At 49.3% G+C, this 24,900-nt stretch overlaps 12 protein-coding genes across 12 annotated transcripts; 7 read left to right on the plus strand and 5 right to left on the minus strand.

Moving 5' to 3' along the window:
* Positions 1-249: 249 nt before the first annotated feature.
* On the plus strand, positions 250-1,059 carry TGAM01_v201995 (hypothetical protein; the record flags this gene model as incomplete). The annotated part of the gene is made up of 1 exon (XM_024548899.1): positions 250-1,059. One exon carries the CDS (start codon positions 250-252, stop codon positions 1,057-1,059), a length of 810 nt encoding a protein of 269 aa, XP_024406302.1.
* Positions 1,060-2,061: 1,002 nt separating this feature from the next.
* TGAM01_v201996 (hypothetical protein) lies at positions 2,062-2,843 on the minus strand (the record flags this gene model as incomplete). Its single annotated transcript, XM_018800228.1, has 2 exons — positions 2,062-2,468; positions 2,537-2,843. 2 exons carry the CDS (start codon positions 2,841-2,843, stop codon positions 2,062-2,064), a joined length of 714 nt encoding a protein of 237 aa, XP_018666370.1.
* Positions 2,844-3,975: 1,132 nt separating this feature from the next.
* Positions 3,976-5,294, minus strand: TGAM01_v201997 (hypothetical protein; the record flags this gene model as incomplete). The annotated part of the gene is made up of 4 exons (XM_018800229.1): positions 3,976-4,569; positions 4,645-4,878; positions 4,936-5,040; positions 5,109-5,294. The coding sequence occupies 4 exons, from the start codon at positions 5,292-5,294 to the stop codon at positions 3,976-3,978; spliced, it is 1,119 nt and encodes a 372-aa protein (XP_018666371.1).
* A 1,006-nt stretch (positions 5,295-6,300) lies between these two features.
* On the plus strand, positions 6,301-8,089 carry TGAM01_v201998 (hypothetical protein; the record flags this gene model as incomplete). Its single annotated transcript, XM_018800230.1, has 4 exons — positions 6,301-6,432; positions 6,492-6,562; positions 6,622-6,735; positions 6,811-8,089. 4 exons carry the CDS (start codon positions 6,301-6,303, stop codon positions 8,087-8,089), a joined length of 1,596 nt encoding a protein of 531 aa, XP_018666372.1.
* Positions 8,090-9,199: 1,110 nt separating this feature from the next.
* On the plus strand, positions 9,200-11,303 carry TGAM01_v201999 (glycosyl hydrolase family 15; the record flags this gene model as incomplete). The annotated part of the gene is made up of 4 exons (XM_018800231.1): positions 9,200-9,446; positions 9,498-9,870; positions 9,921-10,229; positions 10,286-11,303. 4 exons carry the CDS (start codon positions 9,200-9,202, stop codon positions 11,301-11,303), a joined length of 1,947 nt encoding a protein of 648 aa, XP_018666373.1.
* Positions 11,304-12,799: 1,496 nt separating this feature from the next.
* TGAM01_v202000 (hypothetical protein) lies at positions 12,800-13,294 on the minus strand (the record flags this gene model as incomplete). The annotated part of the gene is made up of 3 exons (XM_018800232.1): positions 12,800-12,988; positions 13,036-13,108; positions 13,182-13,294. The coding sequence occupies 3 exons, from the start codon at positions 13,292-13,294 to the stop codon at positions 12,800-12,802; spliced, it is 375 nt and encodes a 124-aa protein (XP_018666374.1).
* Positions 13,295-13,462: 168 nt separating this feature from the next.
* On the plus strand, positions 13,463-17,042 carry TGAM01_v202001 (exo-beta-1,3-glucanase; the record flags this gene model as incomplete). The annotated part of the gene is made up of 10 exons (XM_024548900.1): positions 13,463-13,667; positions 13,726-14,193; positions 14,245-14,814; positions 14,876-15,375; positions 15,426-15,535; positions 15,596-15,688; positions 15,738-15,934; positions 15,983-16,450; positions 16,502-16,831; positions 16,885-17,042. 10 exons carry the CDS (start codon positions 13,463-13,465, stop codon positions 17,040-17,042), a joined length of 3,099 nt encoding a protein of 1,032 aa, XP_024406303.1.
* Positions 17,043-17,326: 284 nt separating this feature from the next.
* On the plus strand, positions 17,327-18,676 carry TGAM01_v202002 (hypothetical protein; the record flags this gene model as incomplete). The annotated part of the gene is made up of 1 exon (XM_018800234.1): positions 17,327-18,676. One exon carries the CDS (start codon positions 17,327-17,329, stop codon positions 18,674-18,676), a length of 1,350 nt encoding a protein of 449 aa, XP_018666376.1.
* A 771-nt stretch (positions 18,677-19,447) lies between these two features.
* TGAM01_v202003 (hypothetical protein) lies at positions 19,448-21,171 on the plus strand (the record flags this gene model as incomplete). The annotated part of the gene is made up of 2 exons (XM_024548901.1): positions 19,448-19,695; positions 19,761-21,171. 2 exons carry the CDS (start codon positions 19,448-19,450, stop codon positions 21,169-21,171), a joined length of 1,659 nt encoding a protein of 552 aa, XP_024406304.1.
* A 1,022-nt stretch (positions 21,172-22,193) lies between these two features.
* On the plus strand, positions 22,194-23,056 carry TGAM01_v202004 (hypothetical protein; the record flags this gene model as incomplete). Its single annotated transcript, XM_018800236.1, has 2 exons — positions 22,194-22,625; positions 22,703-23,056. The coding sequence occupies 2 exons, from the start codon at positions 22,194-22,196 to the stop codon at positions 23,054-23,056; spliced, it is 786 nt and encodes a 261-aa protein (XP_018666378.1).
* Positions 23,057-23,126: 70 nt separating this feature from the next.
* Positions 23,127-23,840, minus strand: TGAM01_v202005 (hypothetical protein; the record flags this gene model as incomplete). The annotated part of the gene is made up of 1 exon (XM_018800237.2): positions 23,127-23,840. The coding sequence occupies one exon, from the start codon at positions 23,838-23,840 to the stop codon at positions 23,127-23,129; it is 714 nt and encodes a 237-aa protein (XP_018666379.2).
* Positions 23,841-24,293: 453 nt separating this feature from the next.
* TGAM01_v202006 (hypothetical protein) lies at positions 24,294-24,800 on the minus strand (the record flags this gene model as incomplete). Its single annotated transcript, XM_024548902.1, has 1 exon — positions 24,294-24,800. One exon carries the CDS (start codon positions 24,798-24,800, stop codon positions 24,294-24,296), a length of 507 nt encoding a protein of 168 aa, XP_024406305.1.
* Positions 24,801-24,900: the final 100 nt, after the last annotated feature.

Below are 24,900 nucleotides of genomic sequence, written 5' to 3' on the forward strand. Positions count from 1 at the left end.
GCGGATATTCACCATGTACAACTAATTAATGTTAATGAATGCGATAGTAGGTAGCCGCTGCCCATGTGTCAGAAAGTGATTGGACAAAACAACGATGGCTTTTTCAGAGCACGTATGATACCTACGCAGGTATATATGGGTGAATGCCAGTGCGTCACCCACAGGATCAATAGACGACCTTATAACAACGCCTACAATTGATCTTCGCATATTCGCATTTTCAGCATCAATTGTCTAGCTGAACACAACATGGCAAGCTCGGATGCATCAAGCTGGTGCTTCGTCTGCGACAATCAAGGTGCTCGGCGTTGTGCAAAATGCAAAAGTGCCCGCTATTGTTCGACATCATGCCAAAAGGAAGACTGGCCTACTCACAAGATAGTTTGTACAAGCTTCACGACTCACGTCGCATCAAACCGGCCAACTGACGATCATTTTCGCGTCCTTCTTTTCCCAGTTGATGGAAAGCCAGAGGTTATCTGGCATGCCTCCGAGTGGCACATTGACGACCAAGAGGATGAATGGGATTACAGATATCAATCTTTCGAGACGAGGTCAATTCTGGGTTCGGACGCTCTTACGAAGATGGCTCCAATTCAGCGTAATCCCAGGTTGAAACGAAACCTCCTCAATACGATATATATTGGCCATCGCGACACTTTCCTCATTGATGGGTCAAAACCCAACCGGAGTGTTGCGCGAGCCACTTCCACACAGCCCGGACAATACCACGACTGGAGAGGACCTATTTTTGCCTATGGAATGACTGGCCTTGGAATAGATCAGCAAAAATGCAGAGATCTTGATATGGATGACTTTCGACATATATTCGACTACTTCCTGAGTTACAGTTACACACCGGCAACTGCCGCCCAAACGATTAAGGCTGTCAGAATCAATTGCCTTGGCGACCAAAAGATGTGCAACAAACCAGCCTTTGAATCAGTCGAGATTCTTTCCACTGATCCCATTTTTGACAACCATGACATGTCAGGCATTGCACACCGCATTGGACTCCCCATATTCACACATGGCCTTCCTCCAAACCACTTGGGCTGATGATGAAGAAAACAATATCTTCAATCACCATTCTCCATTCAACAACCAGGATGCGACCTTTCTCCATCAATGCTGCGACCCGAATGCCACCTTTAACCTTGAGGCTGGAACGCTTGGCTGGGGACTCGCTACTACGCAATGGCAGAATAGTGTCGGGAGTGTTCTCGTTGTGCGTCAAGATATGAAACCGCTCCATCCACTGCACATCGAAGCGCTATGCAAGTATTGTCGGTACGATATAGCGCCGCTTTTTGCTCACTCCATGGGAGAATACGCCCCAGAAGAGCCAATGGAGAAGAAAGCTGTTCTTGATATAATCTGCCGGGCGACGTTTGTTATATCATGGTATAAGCTGCTGGATGAGAAGATAAAGAATGGCGTTGAGGCAGACGCTCCTTATCCTTACGATACTTGACGCCGCCAAACTTCCGTCTGCTACAGTTTAATACCAGGACTAAATAGTATGGGTAGTTTACTATAACAAATTTTATTGAACTTTGAGATTGTATCTGGTGTCCATGTGTGTAAACATTTGTGGCTTTCAATCGGCCGGTAGATCTCCTCCAAAAATCCAACTTGCGGGCAGGAATCATTTCCAGGTTAGAGATAGGCGCTGTCTTCTTTACATTGGTGTCGGGAATATCGCACTTAAAAAATTACAATCAAGTATTAAGCAAGACATTGTAAATTCGAAAGAACATCAGAAACGAATAGCCATCACTCTTGTCAGCAATCCCACACGGGTTTATAGTAACTGATTTAAGTAGCGGAGCGACTCTTCTTTCACCGACTCTTAGAAGAAAGAGAACTGCAATCATGTTCCTTTGGAACTAGAATAGGATGCATGAAGTTCAGAGGCACTCGGGCAAGAAGCACGAACATTGCATCAAGATACAGCTGCTGACCTTTGGGCCTGCAAAAAACATGATCGACCCCTATGCCATGAGATACAATAATGAGTCTAGAAGCTCTATAAATACACATATTGTCGCCATTAAACGCTTAAGAGCTAGACTTGGGCCATTTCCAAAATATATTAGCTCCATCGATACCCGCCAAAGGATTCCCGTCGCCTTGTCCGGCGTTGCCATATTGCTCATCAAACCCGCATTTCCTATAAAACTCATCTTTTCCAAAGGCACTGACCACCGACGCGCAGACTCCGTCTGCTTCAGCCAGCTCAAGCCCCCATTGTACGAGTCTCCGACCTATATTTTTGCCTTGGTAATCTGGATCTACAGCCAGTGCTTCGAGATACCACGATTCAGCACGCTTGCCGCTCCAAATACTGTCAAAGTGAGGGTAGGACCTTTCTATAATATCTTCTACCCCTGGGTCACTTGCACGGTTGGGCCAGACTAGAGCATGAATCTTCATGGCAGCTGAGGATAACGGCTTGGAAATATTTCCTGCACGGGTTGCTTAGCTTCGATGGAGATCAACCCTTTGAGACAACTGGGACACTAAATGTACTTACGAGGATCCAAAGTCCAGCGCTCGAGTTTCTTGCCCCCGTCTCCCAACCGTTCCCATTGCGCAATGCCGACAATAGTCTCTTGACCGCTCTTGTCCTTTTCTATAGCAACGAGCCATCGTCGACGGGGATCCCAGAAGTTGACGCGTGCTCGCCTCAGCCAGTACAAGTCTACATCGTCAGGATACTCATTTCGATGAGGATGTATGAGCTGACCAAACAAGTTGTCTTCCCAAAATGCCTTTGCCAAGATGTGAGCAATCCTAGGCAGTTCCGCGTAACTCGCTTCGCGGATCTGAATATCAGACATGATTCCAGTGATTATCAAGTAACAGGGAGATATGTATTCATTTGACGGAAAAAGAAAAACAAGAAGGGGAAAAATAGGTACGATGCAAACACTGCGGACCAATGGAGCCTGCGGTGACCGTGGATCTGCTGTAATCACTATTGATAAGGGGAGATACGATTCAGAAAAGTAAGTAAGAAGAACCGCCCTAATATCGCCAGATACACGTATGCGGAAAGATGGAGATGATGTGAGCGCAGCTTGACAGGGAACTCCAGTAGTCAAATTAATTGTTCAAGACGAAAGCCCGTTTTGGGTCTATAAAAGGGGTAAATAGGCTGCTTTCATATAGCCCCTGCAGTACCTGCATCTTTGGGTGTATGTATCAGGACCAGCACAGTCCCGGCCGTTATCCATACAGATGCGAGAAGGGAACGGAGTTTACAACAAACAAAAAAAATCAATATCTATGCAACTACTTCTTTCAAGCCTAGCGGGGCCAAGAGCACCCATGCTACAGTATCAGTATTAGGTAGCAGCTGTCTCCATGTCCGGTCAAAAGGTGTTCCCATGGCTTGATTCTAGCACGACGGCGTTGCGCCATCCCGCTCTTGGCCGAGGATTGGGTCTCGATCTAAAAAGCAACGGGTCGAAAGCGGTGCCACCTGGAGTTCGACTAATCCGACTGGCCCGGGGAAGCTGAATCCTTGTCATCCACAGTGGCTAAAGTGACAACCTACAGACCAACAGCGGTTCTGCAGCAAACAAGGTTGCATGCATGCACGACCGCCCCGTACATTGTTGTACGACCACTAGTTGAGGCTTGTGGTGTTGCGATTTATTTTCTTTTTGTTTTGTGTTCAACGCATGAAAATCCCTCATGTGATAGCGGTCCTTTTTCTTCAGCTATAGGCCTCCTCTACGAAAGACTAACGTGTCCTTGTTTTTATTCATAATTGTTAACTGAAGTGGTATTGAGTTCAAGAAGCTAAGCACTCGGGCTAATAGACTGCCGGAGCTAGGAATACCATCACTTGTTGAAGAACGGGCGGCCCGTGAGTAGTTTGCAAAGGGTCCAGCAGGCAGCAGTTACAAGCAATACCTTGCGAGATGTCAAATTAATAATAGTAATACCCAGTCTCTAGTCTAGCTGCTATTCTTCTTCTAGTTCTAATAGTTCCTCTCTGCTATTGTTGCTGCTGCGTCCCTTGGCAGTGGCCTCATTCAACCCCTGGCCCAGTCTCCAGTTGTACGGGCGACTGCGGAGCCCGCTGTCACTGGGGTCATAAGCCCCAGCAGTAGAAACTGTTCCTGCGGCTGCAGCTGCCGTAGATGAAGCGCCCCTTGGCTGTCTGCTCTCGAGCGACTGGAGCTGGTACGATTGGTTGGATTCATACCAGCTGAGGTCAGGGGGCAGCGGAAACCCCATACCGATGGAGAATGATTTCAAAAAGTTCTTCATGTTGGGCACGGTGGCAGAAATGAGGGACCACACAATCATGACCTGCTGGAAGAGCAGAGAGCTGGCAACGGCAAACTGCGGCTGGGCAGAAGTCGGGTATTTGTCGAAATAAATCAAGTGACAAACCGAGAGGGCAATGAGCAGCAGACGGAACGAGAAGACCATGGCCACTTGACACTTGCGGATGAAGGACATGTTGACTGTCCAGGACAGCCGCACAATCAGCATCCAGGTGAGAATCTCGGTGGAGATGTCGAGAGCCGTAATCACAGCCCATCGTATTTCCTGCAAGTAACTCTCTGGTAAGCAGTCTGATGAAAAAATTTGTTAGGGGGAATGACAAGATTCTTTCTTTCACACCTGATTGGGACATTGCTTGATATTATCAACCGTCAATAATGTATTGGCGCGGCAGTTGATGAGAAACGCCAAGCTGGAGCCTACGCCCCAAGCCGCACTGATGGCCATGAGTGTAATGCAGATTATTTTGGTCTTTCCATCCTTGGTGCCAATGATGCGTAGAATGAGGGCGAGCACTGAGCATTTGGCGAGACTCAGGGCCAGTAAGCTGAGGATGACGGCTGCGAGAGCGCACTACAGCAGTTGTGTTAGCAGCTAAGCAAAGGTGTGAAATGATTTGTAGAACCTCACTTTCGAAGATATCGCCCATTGTTCCGGCGGTGTGATAGAGTTGAACTTGCCAAGGCCATTGTTCAAGCCAACGAATATTGCAATTGCCTGAGCCAAATGCAAAATCTAAAAGGCCAATATATGTCAATATTTGATATGGACATGTCAACGGGGTGTCGGATCGGCTTTCTTACCGTTGCCAAGGCAAGGAACAAATCATCTAGGCCAAGCATCTTATACTTGATATACGCGCGTGCCATGACTGCGAGCGAGCTGTAAATCAGCGCCAGAATCGTGACAATCCACAGCTTCCCGGCGTGGTCGTTGAACGTGATGGGCGAGAACGGAGCCGAGCCACCGCTCACTGATGCTGAGTTCATGATGATAGACTTGAAGGCTCAGTTTGTGTAATCTAAATTCAACACTTTGACGATAGTTGAACTGAAAATGGGACAAGACTCCCAAGAGGAAGATAGTGGCATATTAACAGCTGAATCCGTGCTTACAGGAGGATTACAGCAAAAGCAACGACGCTGATGGATTGTCTGTCGCGTAGCATTGGTTCTAACATGCTTGATGCAAGATGATATTTCTTTCACCTCCTAGTTTTGGGGTTATCGTCCATTCAGCATGCCCGTATCAAACCAGCCTCTCGGACTGTGACACTGTGACTAGGATGCAAAACCTGCCATGTCCTGGTCAGGCTTCACCAAGCCATGCAGCCAGGCATACAGTACGCAGTTGATACATTATCAAATTTTCTGGGCACCCTTGCCTGCCTGCAACTCTTACAGTGCATCTCGAGCCACCAGCCTGTGGGGCTTCGCAAGCTGTCCCCGAACTGTCAAACGAATTGGTTCATCAAATGATGGCATGGGCCCTTGCTAGCGGTTGTGTTCTGTTACCCGGCTATATCCTGAGCAACCCATTCCCGGCACCGGAAATCGCACCGGAAAACGTGGCGGAGAGGCCGTGCAACTGTAACTATCAAAATGTGACTCGTCCCTCTTGGCCGGAGAGACGGCATCAAAACACCCTGTAGCCATCCCTGCACCGTCACATTGTAGGGATTGGATCCAGAGCTGACCAACGTGCATAAACCAGGCCGTATTGGGGACGCCGGCCGAAGAAATGGCTGCAGAATATATCTGCATGAAGTTTGCGCTATGCCCAATGCTACCTCACTGCTACCGTTAAATCATCCTGTTACGGACCTGACACGCCTCTTGGTAGTAACTCTCCGGCAATGTGTGTTTTGTTGGATGCATCTTTTCTTTCTCCTTGCATCATTTAAAAGCTAGCTGCAGCTGAATGCCCCTCACATTGTCGTCTCTTTATCTTTTTATGATTTTTCTTTTGAAGCGGTGATTGCAGAGCATCACAACAATGTCAATTGACGACAAAGAGAATCCGGAAGTCGTTGACGCCGCGCTCGGAAACAACGATGATGTCGACAAGAAAGGAACCGCGGCCGACCGCGCCGACATGTACCGCATGGGCAAGACTCAGGAAATGAGGGTTCGTATACGCAAGTTTAGTGACGATGATACACTTGGCTCATGTTCGTTGCTTGATAGAGAAACTTTCGCTTCCTGTCCATATTTGGCTTTTCCATGATTCTTATGGCCTCGTGGGAGTTCTCTCTAAGGTAATTACAAGATCGGGATGTCATAAGTTATTAGCAATGACTAAATAAATGCTGCAAAGTGTCTCTACCATCGGACTTGTGAACGGCGGCACTGCCGGCCTCATCTGGATGTTCTTTGTCTGCTGGATCGGCTTCCTCCTGGTTAACACTACAATGGCTGAAATGGCTTCAATGTAAGTCTTGATTCTTAATGGCTCTGTCTGTCTTTATAGGCATACGTATGACATATCACCAACACCAATTTACAGGGCTCCCACAACTGGCGGCCAATACCACTGGGTATCCGAATTCGCCCCGCCGCAATACCAAAAGTTCATCAGCTACCTCATGGGATGGATGTGTGTGCTCGGCTGGCAGACTTCGTGTGCCTCGTCGGCCTTTATTGCCGGCACGCAGATCCAAGGCCTCGTTGTGCTCAACTACCCCGACTACGTGCCTAAGCCCTGGCACGGCACCCTCATCACCATCGCTGTTGCTGCATTCTCCGTGCTATTTAATACCTTCCTGGCAAGAAAGCTGCCCATTATCGAGTCTCTCATCCTTGTTATTCACGTCTTTGCCTTCTTTGGCATTCTCGTCACTCTCTGGGTTCTTTCACCGAGGGCAGATGCCAAGGCCGTCTTTACTGAGTTTAGCGATGGCGGAGGCTGGGGCAGTCTTGGAGGTTCAGCTCTCGTGGGAATACTCGCCGGTATTCTGCCTCTTCTGGGCGCAGATGCTGCTGTGCACATGTCTGAGGAACTGCGTGATGCTGGTCGTTCACTGCCGCAGTCCATGATTTTGACCACTGTCTTCAACGGCGCCTTTGGATGGATCATGGTGATCACCTTTTGCTTCTGCTTGGGGGATCTTGGAGAAGTGATTACGTCTCCGACCGGCTATCCGTTCATGCAGGTATTCTACAACTCGACACAATCGACGAGCAGTGCAACTGCAATGTCAGTCTTTATTGTGGCCATGACGGTCTTTTCCAACTTGACCATGGTGGCTACTTCGTCACGTCAGCTCTATGCATTTGCACGAGACCAGGCAGTTCCCTTTAGCCCATGGTTCTCCAAAATTAGAGAAGGATGGGATGTGCCCCTCAATGCCATTATCACGACGTTCCTTGTTTCCGCTCTACTCTCCCTTATCAACATCGGCTCGGCTGTAGCCTTGAACTCCATCACCTCTTTGGCAACTGTATCGCTCTTGTCCAGCTACATCGTTTCGACCGGCTGCATGATCTGGCGACGATGGACAAATAGTCCGCTTCTGCCGTCCAAGTTCAGCCTCGGCCGATGGGGCCTTGCAATCAACATTGCTTCCGAAGCCTTCCTCGTGCTCATTTTTGTCTTGTCATTTATGCCTGGCAATCCCAATCCGACAGCGGCTCAGATGAACTGGAACATTGTCATTTACGGCGGCGTTACCATTTTCTCTTTGGCATACTACTTTTTCCGTGGAAATCGCCGTTATGACGGCCCGGTTACTTATGTCAGGACGCTTGATCAGTATGAAGCACGGGATCGGTTTGAAGGTAAATAGTGGTGACAACGCTAGATGGATCCTATAGGCCAATGAGCGTTGTCGAATTTGTAAACGATGTTAAAGAATCATGAACACTGCATCTTAATATTTCGCCGTCCCTCATTCCTGGACCATGTCTTGCCCTATTACTTGTTGCGTGACTTTGTTGTATTCTGCCCCATGTTGTTCTCTCTTATCTACTCTGCTTATTCAACATCAACTATCGATTTCGGGGTAATCATCTTGCTAATGCTATCAAAATCTTGTAAATATCTTGCCCACAACCCGTCATGAGATATTTATGCGCAAGGCACAAGGCACCTTATCGTAATTATTAAACTCACGGATCGGCCCGGCTCGGTCTTTTGCAGTGCGGCATCTGCTCTTCCCCTTGATTGCGCAATTTCGCATTGATGCTGACATCGATCTCGCCGAGTGCCAAACCGCTTCCCCGCATTCCCCTCGGCCAATAAATATCTCCCGTCTCCAGGTTTTTCTTCCGTCTCCAGGTTTTCATGGCATGATTTCGGCAGACAGCGTCGCATTCGGCCCTTGTCCGATTTGATAGTCGCCAGTAGTCGGACTAAACCCCGCCTTTTCTTGGTGTTGTTGGTGTTGATGGCCTCATTCATCCTCCACAACTATAGAAACAGCAGAGACCCATGCCGGATCAACCACAATGCTGCGGATCGATTACAAAGAACCTCTCTACTCATATCCAAAATAGACATAGTCATCGAAAAATGCGGATGACAAAAGTTGACGCTTCCCGCCAATCTCGTCGTTTTCGTCGTGTTCGTCGTTCCCGTCCTGACTGAAGCTCTACCGTGTTCGGGCCGTTTCGAGACACCACTTCCACTCACATCAATGACTCTAAATCCGTCGTCAATGCAGAGTTCAGGAGGTCGGCCTGACTCGGCGAGTTTGATAGGACGGCAAACCTCAGTCTTGGCGCGATTGTGATGTCGAGATGGCCGAAACAGCTTCAACTCAGCGGAAGGACACGTTCCGAGGCAGGCACCAGAATCACGACTTTTAGTATAAAACAGGTGTCCATGGCGTTGACAAAGAGTCTTGGGAAACTCATCGCTGCATCAACTTCTTGAGACATCCTCGACTCGTTTCACCATGTTGTCTCTCAAATTTTTAGCCGTTGGATGCTGTGCGCTGCAAGTTGTCCACGCTGTACCTAAGTGGCCCCGCGAAAGTCGCAATGAATTCAATATCGTGAAAAGATCTGCGAGCTCGTTCCTCCAGACGGAGGTTCCTATTGCACTTGCTGATTTGTTGTGCAACATCGGATCGGCGGGTAGCTGTGCTGCAGGAGCCAAATCAGGCGTCGTTATAGCGAGTCCATCGAAAACGAACCCAGACTGTAAGAAATACCTCGTCTCTACCAAAAGGCATAAAGTTAACGTGTTTCCAGATTTTTATACTTGGACTCGAGACTCGGCACTAGTCTTCAAATGCATCGTTGACACTTTCATCAACTCCTATTCATCCTCGCTGCAGACTGAGATTGAGAATTACATCAATGCGCAAGCAATAGTGCAAGGCATATCCAATCCCTCGGGCAGTCTGTCCAACAGCGGCACAGGCCTTGGTGAACCAAAGTTTAATGTTGACGAAACCGCCTTCACTGGAGCTTGGGGACGTCCACAGAGAGACGGACCTGCGCTTCGAGCCATAGCTTTAATCACGTACTCAAAGTGGCTGATCAACAATGGGTATCAGTCCACTGCCAATTCGATTGTGTGGCCCATCATTCAGAATGACATTAGCTATGTGGCACAATACTGGTAAGACTTTGTTACACAGGCTGAAGCTTATTTTGACTTACGTTCCACAGGAACCAGACCGGCTTCGACCTCTGGGAGGAGGTCAACGGCTCCAGCTTCTTCACCATTGCCAACCAACACCGCGCTCTTGTCGAAGCCAGTGCATTGGCCACTACTCTGGGCAAGTCCCTTCCGAATGCCCAAACTCAAGCTGCTCAGGCTCTTTGTTTTCTGCAAAGCTTCTGGAGCCCGTCGCAAGGCTATATTATAGCCAACATCAACCAAAACAACGGCAGGTCTGGCAAGGATGCCAACACTCTTTTGGGTTCTATTCACACCTTTGACCCTGAAGGAAATTGCGATGCAAGCACATTCCAGCCGTATGCTATCCCTCTCTCAGTTGCATTGGCTCTATGACGTTCGCTAACATGTTTAGATGCTCTGATCGGGCTTTGGCAAATCACAAGGTTGTTGTAGACTCTTTCCGCAGCATCTACAGCATCAACAATGGCATTCCCGCGGGCACTGCTGCTGCCGTTGGGCGTTACCCAGAAGACTCTTACCAAGGCGGTAACCCGTGGTATCTCAACACACTTGCCGCTGCCGAGCTTCTTTACGACGCCCTCTATCAGTGGAAGCGGATTGGGGCCATCACTGTTACCTCGACCTCCCTCGCCTTCTTCAAAGATTTGGACTCTTCAATCACCGTGGGAACATACAGCTCCTCGTCTTCAACTTACACTACTTTGTACAATGCCGTCTCAAACTATGCCGACGGATTCGTGAACAATGTTGCTACTTACGCACCGTCCAATGGATCGCTGGCAGAGCAATACAACCGGAACAATGGACAGCCGCTCTCGGCATACGACTTGACGTGGTCATACGCAGCACTGCTGACTGCTGCAGCTCGACGATCTGGCGTCGTCCCTTATTCTTGGGGAGAAACATCAGCATCAAGCGTTCCGTCGGTTTGCTCCTACACATCAGCCGTGGGCACCTATTCTTCAGCCTCGACAGGATCCTGGCCGCCCAACCAGACGCCTACCGGTGGCTCAGGCTCAACTACCACTAGCAAATCTACTTCAGTTTCCGCGTCAAGTACATCCAAATCTGCAAGCTCTACGGCAGTCGCAACGAATCCCGTTACTGTGACTTTTGACGAGATTGTCACGACCAATTTCGGCCAAACTATCAAGATTGCTGGAAACGTCCCGGCTCTTGGGAACTGGAACACCGGTAACGCTGTTGCTCTGTCTGCCGACGAGTATACGTCTTCAAACCATCTGTGGAATGTAGGCATCTCGTTTGCTCCAGGGACGGTGATTCAGTACAAGTACATCAATGTGGCCTCGAACGGCGATGTGACGTGGGAAGCTGACCCCAATCACACGTACACTGTGCCGGCAACAGGTGCGACGGCTGTGACGGTGAACAATTCGTGGCAGTCGTAGAGCTATAACGAGTTGGCACGGTATCTGTGTTGCGAGTCGTTTTATCGGAGATACGACTTCAGGATGAAGCCAAGTCCCAGTGACGGCGACATGCCTTGAGCACGTATACTCATATATGTGAAGGAGGATGAAAAAAGTTCATTTCGATGCATTTACATGTATATGTAAATACTTGTTGTTATAAAATTCGGCATAGATTACTATATGCTATTAGTATGGAAACGTTTCGTCAAAATTTGTATGACTGGATGGACATTGAACCACGATTCAACTACTTACCGCAGACACCATGTGCATGAGAGGTGAAACATCTCAAAAGCGCAATTGCTTTATGAAGAGATTATGAGGTGATGAGAGGTTTTCTTCGAGGCTGGAAAACAGTGTTTGACTAAAAGGTTAAAACGCATGTTGAATTTGTGTGTGATCCGAGTAGTGGCTGGGTTTGATGCTTTATAGGTACCCAGATACAAATCAAAACTCTTAATGGGTTCATCTGAAAGAGGCAGTCAGCAACTCATGGGGAGATTAATAATGGCTTGGCTGATAAATAGCGCATTCACAGCATGCATACCTAGCAGCTACCCTATTCGCACCACACAGAGCTCCTTTTGCAACTAAAACAATAAAAGGCCGAGCCAATCAGCTCGTCATGGATACGCTCTGTGGACTTGTTCAGTAGCCAGTCGTAACCAAGATAAACCAAAGTCTGGGAACATTCTGGGAACATCTGCCAAGTTGCCAAGTGCATAGTTGACTCGCAGCACTCGCAACAGGCTGCCAATGCACATCACGCCCAGCTTCCAGGTTCCCCAAAGCCGTTCTGGCCCTGCCGATCTGCCGAGGTCCCGCGCCAATTACGTCTCTGGCTGCCACCTCCGCGCTTTTGCTCCGCTAAGGCCTCGGGGAAGTCTGGGGTTTAGGGCCAGACTCGCTGCCACCCCGCAAATATGCAGCTATGGGCTACGACTCTGCAGCAGAATCGGTCCTATCTTGTTGAGTTATTGAGCTGCTAAGGTAGTGCTTTTTCTCTGGTATGGTTTACAAGGAGGTTGATGTGTTGATAAGAAGAGAGGAGACGGAAAATAAATCATGCTTAGGTAGTAACCCATAACGTGCCTAGTTCTAGTACCGATGACTCTTCGTAGCACTTACAAAAACAATTGTTCCATGTGGGAATAACACGTTCCTCAAGAGCCATATGGCAAACTCGAAACTAACAGCTGTCAAAACTGCAGGATCTTTCAACCGACCTACCAAATCTGCCGAGCAGAGTGCGCTTTCTATCAAGCAGTAACTTCAGGAATTTGCCATCGTCAAGGCACCATAATGTGCGCATCACGACAAGGATTGTGTGGGGGATGACTCGCAAAAGCCCCTTAGCAACCTCTGGTGAGATGTCGCTATTCGGAGCTCTCGCAATGACATGGGGCTGATTCCAGGTCCGAGATTCCGCGACAGCATGAGCTTATGCGCTTTCACTCCTGCCAAAGCGCATCTCACGATGTATGTGCCGAATCCCATTTAGCCGTGACAGCCCTGGCTCCACCCTCAGGCCCTGAGCCTGGCCTCGAAAGCGCGTCCTGCTTCTTCGAGTCCAGACTTGTTTGGGCGTCCTTGTCCGTCCAATTTCCCATGGCGCTCAGCACATGCTCAGTCTTTTTCCATCGTCCAGCCAGGTGACTAGGCTTCATGTCGGTGTAACCTTGAAGCATCGCGGAAAGGCCCAACTTACCCCGGACTTTGGGCCATGAACGATGCCAGCAAAGAACGCCTCACTAGCAAGGCCAGCTTGGACCGTGTCGGGCCTATTTTTAATTAGGGCTTATCTGCCTGTTTGCTTTATGTGCAAAGATGCTGGGGAACATGGCAAGCTGTTACTTGAATAGCTTGCCTTTCGCGGGGAGATCGCGATGCGTTGCTCGGGCGTTCTCCATCTTTGGAGCGTTGACAGGTGCCTCGCTGCAACGAAAAGGCCCTTTTGTGTTTGCCATACTTGAACACCTTTACGCGAAAATTTCTTATCTCCGTTTGCTGCATTCACATCGCCCACTTGGAAAATGATTTAAGAGCATGGGTAGTTCCTGAAAAGTCTCCATCATCGCCCCGACAACTTCTCCCTCCACTGCTGCCAAGAGCTGTAGATAGCTTCTTGCATCACCATGGGGTTCCTACGCTCCGCCGTGCTTTCGGCTCTCACATTGGCTGCGGCCTGTCGCGGCCTGGCCACTGGAATCGAGGCTGAGCCCGCTGTGGAAAAGCGAGCGTCCAGCTATTGGTATGAGAACATTGCCCATCAGGGAATTGCACCATTTGCCCCCAGCGGCTACTCGGTTTACCGCAATGTCAAGGACTACGGCGCAAAGGGTAACTACAACTTGTTCCCATGACTCTCAATCACAGCTACTGACGTTGATTACTCCAGGTGATGGTGTTACCGATGATACGGCAGCAATCAACAACGCCATTCTGTCGGGAGGTCGATGTGGCAGACTCTGCACCTCCAGCACTCTGACTCCCGCAATTGTGTACTTTCCTGCAGGAACGTACGTGATCTCAAGTCCGATTATTGATCAGTACTACACCAACATCATCGGAGACGCAACCAATCTCCCAACCATCAAGGCAACCTCGGGCTTCAGCGGCATTGCCCTGATTGACGGCGATACTTACTATGGCGACAACAACCCCAACGACCCCAACTGGATCTCTACCAACGTCTTCTACCGACAAGTGCGCAACTTCAAGCTTGACATGACGGCCATTCCGGCTTCGGCACCCAAGATGTACGGTATTCACTGGCCGACAGCGCAGGCGACAAGCTTGCAGAATATCCAGATTACGATGACCACGGCATCTGGCAACAACCAAGTTGGTCTTTTCGTCGAGAACGGTAAGTCCGCTTTAACCACTTTATTAGATATTTCTAACTAATGGTTTCTAGGATCTGCTGGATTCCTCACTGACCTGACCATCAACGGTGGCTCAATCGGTGCTGCTATCGGCAACCAGCAGTACACGATGCGCAACCTGGTCTTCAACAACTGCGGCACCGCCATCGTCAGCGGTTTCGACTGGGAGTGGGTTTACCAGGGCATCACCATCAACAACTGCGGCGTGGGCCTCGACATGACAGCCGCCGAGTCCATCACGCTCCTCGACAGCTCCATCACCGGCACGCCCGTTGGAATCAAGACCAGCTTCACCGCAAACCAGTCGCCCGCCACGTCCAACAGTCTCATCATTGAGAATCTGGCTCTCAGCAACGTCCCCGTGGCTGTTCAATCGTCCAGCGGCGCCACTATCCTGGCTGGAGGAACTACGACAATTGCTGGCTGGGGTCAGGGACATGAATATACGCCCAATGGCCCGAATACCTTCCAGGGCAGCATCACGCCAAACTCTCGTCCCTCGTCGCTGCTGAGCGGATCCAAGTATTACACGCGCTCAAAGCCGCAATATGAGACTCTGCCAGTTTCCTCATTCAAGAGCGTCCGATCTGCTGGTGCTACCGGTAAGCACTGCTATATATACTCATCATTCGTACGATTCTGAGTACTGACTCGTGACTCTAGGTAATGCCGTCACGGATGACACCGCTGCTCTGCAAAGCATCATCAACAGCGCCACCGCTGCAGGCCAAGTCGTCTACTTTGACGCCGGTATCTACCGCATCACCAGCACGCTCAAGATCCCTCCCGGCGCCAAGATTGTCGGAGAAGAGTACCCCATCATCATGTCTTCTGGCAGCTTCTTCAACGACCAAAGCAACCCGAAGCCCGTGGTCCAAGTTGGCACACCCGGCCAGACTGGACAAGTGGAGTGGTCAGACATGATTGTGTCTACACAGGGAACTCAGGCTGGCGCTGTCCTCATCGAGTGGAACTTGGCCACCTCTGGAACTCCCAGCGGCATGTGGGATGTGCACACGAGAATCGGTGGCTTCAAGGGATCGAACCTCCAGGTTGCGCAATGCCCCGTTACTGCGAGCAGCTCGGCTGTGAACACGGCTTGCATTGGAGCGTACATGTCCATGCACATTACCGCCAGTGCCAGCAACTTGTACTTGGAGAATGTGAGTGGACAGATGTTGAGAATTGGATGTTTCTTAGCTAACGTGAACAGAACTGGTTCTGGACTGCGGATCACGATATTGACGACTCAAGCAACACGCAAATCACAATTTTCAGCGGCAGGGGTCTGTACGTTGAAAGCACAGCAGGAACATTCTGGTTGTATGTTTACCCTTGCCTGAGATATCCTTGTTGAGTTTGATCGCTGACAGATTTTTACAGCGTCGGAACTGCTGTTGAGCACCACACTCTCTACCAGTATCAGTTTGCCAGCACGCAGAACATCTATGCCGGCGTCATTCAGACAGAGACACCGTACGTATACCAATCGCTTTCATATACGCACTGCTAATAACCTACCCAGATACTACCAGCCAAATCCCAATGCTCCAACGCCCTTTGCCGTCAACTCTGCTCTCAACGACCCCGTCTTTCCCACCACTTGTCCCAGCCCCGGGCGTTGCGCTGAGGCTTGGGGCCTGCGAATCGTTAGCTCTAAAAATATCTTCATCTACGCTGCCGGCCTGTACTCGTTCTTCATCAACAACAACGGCACCACTCGTAAGCTGATCTCTCCCTTTTTCACTTTCATACCGGTAAGCTGACTAGTGAAAGCTTGTGACGCGGCTCTTGGCCCAGAAAACTGCCAGAACAATATCTTCGACCTCGAGGGCACGTTGTCCAACATCAACGTCTACAACTTGGGAACCGTTGGCGTCCTCAACCAAATCACGCAAAACGGAAACACGCTTGCGACTTCTCAGTCCAACGTCAACGCTTTTGCCGATGTTATTGCTCTTTTCCGACTTGCTTCTGGAAGTGGAGGCGTGACTCCTCCTCCTTCTAGCACAACCTCTGCGAGATCTACGACGTTTTCTACCATCACCACCAGCTCGCCGCCAAAGGTAACTGGATGGAACTTTTTGGGATGCTACTCTGATAATACCGCCGGCCGAACTTTGGGCAACCAGGTCCAGGTCTCAGGAGGTGCATCTGCCATGTCGATTGAGGGTTGTGAGACAGCCTGCAAAGCTGCCGGATACACCATTGCGGGCCTTGAGTACTCGGGAGAATGCTGTAAGTCATTTCACCAGTAATAACTCCAGTATAGATAACTAACGGGCTTAGGGTGTGACACCAAGTTCCAGAATGGAGGCGGCCCTGCCTCTGACGGAAGTGCGCAATGCACCATGACTTGCAGCGGTGCGCCATCGGAGACTTGCGGAGGCCCGAACCGCCTCGATGTCTACAGCCTGGCTACCGCAACTGGAAGTGCTTCACCTCCAGCATCTACCGGATGGAACTTTAGGGGATGTTATACCGACAGCGTCAATGCTCGCGCGTTGACTGCCGAGGGTGTTCCCAACGGTCCCACGTCCATGACTGTTGAGGCGTGTCAAAGCGTGTGCAAAGGCCTGGGCTTCACCCTTGCAGGTCTTGAGTTTGCCGATGAGTGCTGTAAGTCTTGTTCCAGCTCTACTCTTCGTTAACTTGGTTCTAACAAATTCTAGACTGCGGTAACAGCCTTGCCAATGGAAACACCATTGCTCCAGATGGAAATACCGGGTGCAACATGGCCTGCGCCGGCAACGCTGCTGAAACGTGCGGAGGATCCAACAGATTGGACATTTACAGCTTCGGCCAGGCTAATGGAACCCAGCCACTGTAAGCCTGCCGTGGAGGTGATAAGGACATGTAGATATGAGTATTTAAAAGGATAAAGTATATATAATTCTATTTTCATGTAAAATATGTGTTACTTATTCAGAACTGGAGCAAGCTATCCTTGGGTTTACTACCTTCAACTGCGCAATATGGTCATGGTTACCCCCCAGTTGTTCCAACGGTCCGATCTGACTAATGCATCATGCCCTGTCCAATTCCCCGTTGTAGCGGTTTAACCAAGCTAAAAGCACCGTAATGCCAGCTCTCTGTTCCCATCAATCATCCACCATGTCGGTGATGCTGGTTCACGATCGTGGCATCCGTCGTCGAGCCTGTGAACGCTGCCATCGGCAAAAGCTGGCTTGTCGTCGCAGCAACAACAACGAAAGCTGTCTGCGTTGCGTGCGAGCAGATGTTGCCTGCGTATCTGGCCCGTTGCGCTCACCTTACCGCGCCACTCCATCTTACATGACGGTGCAGCAACCAGTTGAACCGTCACCTTCGACACAAGATAATGCAGATGAACAGTTCAGTTGCTGGTCGACCAACTTGCTGCACAATCATCCGGAGACAGACCACAACTTGGACCTTGATCCAGAACAGACTCTCTGTCAAGATTTAGCCTCTATCGAAGGCCTAACTAGTCCCGGCCTCAGTACTATTCTTGGTCTGCACGATGGCCATGATGCTGAGCGGCAGCAAGAGTTTTCACCCGAGGTACAGGGAACGCAGCACAGCGACAGCTCAATTCTACCACACACGGATTCTCGCCAGACAGATGATACCGTTGACTCTACTACTACTCGTCTAGAAAGTCATGGTAATATGTCGCAGGATTCATCGCGGGAGTCGTGGCCTGCAAGCCTTGTGAATGCGCCAAATCGAGGCGTAAGCGATAGCATTGCACCACCAAAAGAAGGCAACCTCATGGCCTGGATTGCCAAAATCTCCCAGCTCAACATTGAACTGCATCAGAACCTTCATTCTATTCCTCCGATTGGTGTTTGGCAGGAGTGTTGGACAAGCCCAGCGGGCCCCAACACAGCTCGACTGAACGATGAAAAGGACGTGGCCATTGATCGGACTTTGCAGCTATCCCACCAATATATCGAAGTCATGAACCACGTCTTCTCATATTTTCGCACCACGGAGAAAATCAATGAAAATGCCTCAACCAGCCTATCACCATTAGGTGACCCCCCTCAGCTACTTGTCTTGTCCTGTTATTCTTGTCTCATTGAGACGTATGACAAGATCCTGCAGCACATCGAGGCATGTGCTAAAATACGGCTTGAAATGGATGCCAGTGTTGCCGAGGCTTATACCCCCATTGCACTGCCGGGTCTCAACGTTGGTACATTTGAGATAGCACCGTCATCTACCTTCAAAGTTATAGTTCTCTTGCACATTATGGAGGCTATGATGGCTCAAGTCCGGCGCCTGGTGAGCGAGATGACCAAGCCGTCAGATGCTGAAGATGGGACAATGAGTGGCGGCTTAGCAGCCAAGACTAGCAATAACAACAATCTAGCCAGTATAACACGAGTATCGATGCAGGGGATCCGTGCCAAAGAAAAAGCCATTGTGGAACTCATCAGCAGTGTAAGAGACCTTGCAGCACAGTGCAGAATTCTCTGAAGAATCACACGTCCAAGTCTCAAGTTCGATACTAGCAATCTCTCAAGAACATGATAGTTGGGTGTAATTCGAAGACTGGTTGGAGGAGTCGACGTATGCAAAGCGTTCAGAAGCAAGCTTTTCATTCAATACATAATAGAAAGAATGGAAACTGTCGCGGGCCTTTACGTATTAATACAAAGTAGACGATTGTTTAATGATATCGCGTTGCCTAAGGAGCTGCACTAAATTGTCCAAAGTCTGAGCAGCCTCTTCACGCTCCTTGTTCGCCGATCCTCGAAAATCATGGGGTCATCGCTATCGAGCACCTGGGGTGGCAGCTCAGGGACCTTCCAAACCAAAGTGGGTTGATTCGATCCAAACTCATCCATATCTACAGTAGTTACAAATTCGGTGTTCCTCGCCAGACTGGGACATCGATTTCGGTAGGCATGACCAGTCTCGGCTTAGATTCGGCACTGGCCCCTGCACGCCGATAATGGCTTCGAGTAAGGTCATGGGCCATTGCTGGTTAGCCTCACCGACTGTGGAGAACTGGCGATGCCGTCCGATCTTTCGGGTGATCATTAATACTGGTCCATACTTCAAAAGACAGTACACAATGCCGGCCGATTCGGTGTTCGGCTCTGGGTTTCGATAAATGCCACTGCTACAAGACCCAATTGACACAATGTCTCCCAAACAACGCTGTTTTGTGTTCCCCCCAATAGGTCTTTTTTTGTCTTCTTCCTTTTACAGCCGTCGAAAGAGAGGAGTGAACAGTGATACAACATGAAGACGCCCATTTCTGAAGAAGCTTCGCCAGCCGCATCCAATTCTACCACAGACGATGCTGATACAAAGCCCAAAAACGCCCTTCGCGGCTGGCGATTCTGGGCTGTGTTCCCTGCCATCTGTGTAACGTCTCTCCTGGCAGCTGTTGAATCAACTGTAACTTCAACAGCGCTTCCATTCATCGTCCATCAGCTCAACGCTGGTAGCGTCTATGTCTGGTTTGTCAATGTGTTTCTTCTCACCAGGTACGTTACTCCATGGATTGACCAACTCTCGTCATCTCAAATCTCTGACATCTATTCAACTCTAGCACCGCGTTTTTACCGCTCTTCGGTCAGATGTGTGATCTCTTCGGCCGTCGATGGATGATGATTGGTGTAGTCTCCATGTTTGCCCTTGGAAGTGGTATAAGTGGTGGAGCTTCGAATGCGGCTATGCTGATTGCCGGTCGCGCAGTTCAAGGAATCGGTGGCGGAGGCATCAATCTCATGATTGAGCTCATTATTAGCGATTTGGTGCCTCTTCGCCAGCGAGGTGCATACATGGGAGTTGTCTTTGCCATATTTTCGCTCGGTACTGCCCTCGGACCCTTTATTGGCGGCGCCATTGTCCAACGCACCTCGTGGCGATGGGTTTTCTTCATCAACTTACCTATTGCTGGAGTAGCCCTGGTTCTTCATGTCCTGTTTCTGCGAGTCAACTACGATCGCCAAACAGCCATTGCCATAAAGCTCAAGAAAGTCGACTATGTCGGCAATGGAATACTAATCGTCAGCATTGTGGCCGTCCTCGTTGCTTTATCTTGGGGCGGCTCAAAGTATGCTTGGTCGTCATATCATATCCTTGTTCCACTGTTGCTTGGAACTGTCGGCATGGCCATCTTCCACTGGTACGAGACCATGCCGTGGGTCAAGAATCCGACGCTTCCTCCACGAATCTTCACTCGACGGACGCCAGCTGCTGCTCTGATTATTGCTTTCATCAACTTCATGCTGCTCTTTTGGGTCATTTATTTCCTTCCAATTTATTTCCAAGCAGTGCAGCGCATGTCGCCCATCATCTCCGGTGTTGCATTGCTTCCGACTGTTTTGCTTTCTGTTGTGACGGGTATTGTTGCCGGTGTCATCTTGACAAAGACTGGTCGATACCGCCCGCTGCATATAGCCTCGTTTGCCTTGATTACTTTAGGCTTTGGTCTTTTTACGCGCTTCAATGCCTCTACGTCAAGGGCAGAGTGGATTATTGTGCAGTGTATTCCCGCTATTGGCTTGGGAACCATGATGACGGCCAACCTGCCCGCAGTTCAGGCGGACCTTCCAGAGTCGGATACAGCTCTGGCTACGGGAGCCTTTGCGTTTATGAGAGCATATGGTTCGATCTGGGGGGTTTCGATTCCCGCCGCCATCTTCAATGCCCAATTCGACTCGCTCCTGTATCTCATTGACGATGTCGGCATTCGTGAGCAGCTCTCTCACGGCAAAGCGTACTCGTATGCAAACGCGGATCTCATCAACAGCTTCCCAGATGATGGAATTCAAGCCCAAGTCATTGATGTATACACTCGCAGTCTCAGATTGACATGGTACGTCTCTCTCGGGTTTGCCGTGCTTGGATTTCTCTTATGCTTTGTTGAGAGGGAGATTGATCTACGACAAACTCTAGAAACCGATTTCGGGCTTGAGGTAAACGAGGCGAAGAATACAGGGAAAAAAATCAGATGAACAAGTTACATATCTTCAAAGGGTCAGCCAAAAAGGATAGATGATTTGATCATAGATAGAAAAGCCAAAGTATTATCCGTGCATAGGCACCATGATGTCTCTTTCCAGCTGAAACAGAAGAGACCGAATGAAACTATAGGTATATCATGGTTGAATAGACAAAACTCTGGACATTCCTCTCTGACCTAATTTGTGAGCTGCAAACGTATGAATAGAATTTCAAAAGCTTGCAAGAACAATCTTTAATTATTATTTTGGATTCAGTATTTTCGATACCTGCGGCATATATACCGCTTGTTCTTGCCTTGGTTCCGATATGTGATGCAGCTTAGGCCTACCCTACGGCTGGTGTCTTCAGCAGCATTTTTTTTTCGACGCGATAGATCCACAGCCGCCAGTATAAAGCTGCAACAATAGACCCTCCGTGATTAAGCACAAATGCCATCATCTCCTATCGCAACTGCCCATATATAATAAGGAGGCTCGATGTATTTACATTATTATAATTCAGCCGTTTAATTTCATCACGCGAGCGACTTTGCATAACTGGATGCGCACTGAGATGCTAGAAGCAGCAAGGCTGGAGACGCACGAGCACTGTTGTTGGAGCTTCAATAGCACATTCGGACTATAGCTCTGGGCGCTGACTACTTCTCCAGGTGTTCTAAGGGATCGACATCACGAAGAATCAGGTTGTAACAAACAGGAAAAAAGCTTATGCAATCAATAGCTATAGTTTTTCCTTTGTGACAGATAGACTTCCCATGTATAAGCAATTGATAAGTTGTCCTTACTGATTGAGGGAATAGGTGTTCAAAGCCTGTTGCTCAGTGTGTGCTAGCTTTACAATAGTGCTTACCAGCCACACAGCAATTGTCTTATATCACTGGGCTGTTGCTTATGATATAGGTTGATGGCCCCTCCTATCTTTTGTATTGCTCATACTATTTAGATGAAGGCGCATCAAATGAATCCATCAAGCAATCTCTACCTTGGATTCCACTCGCCTGGATATAGTCGCCATGGCACAACGCCCAGTCCTGATGATGATGCACGGCGGTGGCCACGGTCACCCAAAATACTTTGAGGCCTTACAGAACAAATTACAAGCCAAAGGATTCAATACTATCGCTGGTGCTAATCCATCGAACGGTGCCGTTAATTTCACGCCGGGCCAGTCTTTTTACGATGATGCTGCGTATTGGAGAGAGAAGATGCTGTCATCCATTGACAAAGGGCAAGATGTGGTGGTATTTATGCACTCAGTTGCAACTCTTCTAGGAATTGAAGCTGCAAAAGGACTTACAAAAGCAGACCGAGCAAAGGCTGGCAAAAAGGGAGGCGTCGCTCACCTTGTATTCCTGGCTGGCTACTTGCCCAACGAGGGCGACAAGGCCTTTTCTTTTTATGATGGGTCGCGGGCAACTTGCCCTACAATGGCAGCGTTCTCAAAGGTAGGGACCTAGATTAGGAGAAGAAGATTTGTCTTTCGACATGGAAGCGATAGTATAATTTGCTAATAACCATTTAGTTGAATGGAGTTGATGTCGGTGACCTCCGACCTTATCACGACCACTTTTATTCAGACATGAGCAAGGATGAGCGCGACTATTGGAAACAGTATATGAGCTACCAAGCTGTCGAATTCTTTACGATGCCAGTCACTCATGCTACTTGGAAAGATGTGCCATGTAGCTGGATATACACCGAGCTAGATGAAGTCATTCCTGTGGACATTCAAAAGAAATTTATTCTAGAGGCCCAGGAGGATGCTGGCATTAACATTCGGACGTTCAGTCTGCAGTCTGGCCACTCACCATTTTTGAACATGCCTGATAAGGTGGTCGAGATTATACAGACGGTATACAGCGAAAACGAGCTGTAAGCTGCTAGCATATATAAAGAGCATTGTGGCCACTCAAAGGCCCCTTGCCTTGTCAATTATACACTAGTTTTCAATCTAGCTCTTGCATTTGTGTCAAAGTCATATGCCAAGAATCGTCGAGGGCAAAAGCAATCTCATCCGAGAGGCTGTCAGGGTCGGGCGGGTTTCCCTCGCTGCCAAACGCAAACACCATCCGCCAGTCAAGCACCATCTTTAGCTGAGGGCCGGTGAGCACGAGCCCGGATCCCTTGTCGAGGAACGTGATGTTGTCTTCAGGACAGTGTCCAAAGCCCCAGTCCGTAAACACGTCTCCCCACATCAAATCGCCAGGCTCCAGCACAACCCGAATTTCCCTGAGGCGTTCCAATTCAGAGAGAATGGACAGCCCGTTATAATTGGTCGCTGATTCGTACCAGTCAAGGTCATCGTCAGTCCGGATCTGGAGCCGCTGGATCTCAGATCGATGGGAGAGCAAGTCTGGAATGGCATAGAGGCTCGTGACGCACAAAATGTCGACTTCAAAGTTAATCCACGTCCAGCGCGGCTCAGAGCCTGCAGTGAATGCGCGCGTGTAAGGCGCTTGCTGACGAGACTCGCGGCACACATGCATCAGTGCCGGGGGCGGCGTTGACGAGGTCTGGTAGAGGATGTTTTTGCCCTGCTGGTACTGTTCCTTGCTGAAGCTACGATTGCTCTTCTTTTTGGTGATGGTGATGCGGCGAGGCGCCACGGCGAGGCTCCAGATGAGGGAGCGCAGCTCAAAGGGAAGGCTGGCAAAGGACATTTGAGTCTGTTAAGAAGAGGAAAACGAAGACAAGCTGCGCATCTGTTGGGCCAGGCAGACAAAAGAGATGCGGCGTAGACAGGACAGGAGGCCGCTCAAGACTTGTTGCTTTGTGTGAGTCAGGGATTCAAGCCTGATCTAATCGGCAGACTGCGGTTGTTCAGCTCCGCTGCCAAGGCCTGGGTCTCTTTCTAGCCAGGGTAAGAATTTATGGTTAAAACAAAAAGCTGCCATCCTAGCGGCTCCGAAGCACTAATGGCGGGTAAACTTGCTGACAAGGGGTCAATAAATGCGCTGGAGAATGTCCAAATACATGCGATAGCATCTATAATACCTCGCTCAGTGTATACAGCATTAATCAGACTTTGCGCATTGTGATTCTCACGACAAATTTGGAAATAGCATATAGGTAAGAACAGTAACTAGATTCATCTTTTCATCTGATGGGCGCGTCTACTTTGTAACGTGGAATACCTTGTACTCAACACTTTCAATACCCGCAGCCCCCATGATAAAACTTACACGAGCAATCAAGACGGCAAAGTTCAACCACCTGTACTCTTGACTCGCCGTGCTGCACTTGAGTATCTCAAATCCGTACGGCTCCTTGATGTCTGTCGCACTGCTGCCCGGATCCTCGCCAGCTCGGCCATCCAAAGCCAGCATAGTTGCTCGATCGAGATAGTCGAATCCCGATACGGTGAGGCGCAACAATTCCCCATTCGAGTCTTTGGCGATGAGCCGCAAATCCACCTCAGCGACATTGTCTTCGACGAATCGCGTGAGATAGTCTCCTCCGCCTGAGTTTACATCTGCAATGTGGCTGCCGTCTACTCCAGTAATCGTACCACCCGTGATCTCGAACCAATTTGCCTTTCCTCTTGGAGTTTCGCCTACATTGATTGGCGCTTTTGGTGTGATTGACACTGTGAAGACGTGTTTGAGAGTGGGAGTCGCCATTGCTCAATGCTTGTGTCTGTAGCTGGCCTTTAAAACAAGGACTAGAAGAACGAATATGCCAATTTAATGAATTACTTGTAGGCCACTATATATGTGATGA

This window comes from Trichoderma gamsii, assembly GCF_001481775.2.
Source record: "Trichoderma gamsii strain T6085 chromosome Unknown Scaffold_5.2, whole genome shotgun sequence".
Taxonomy (NCBI): Eukaryota; Fungi; Ascomycota; class Sordariomycetes; order Hypocreales; family Hypocreaceae; genus Trichoderma; species Trichoderma gamsii.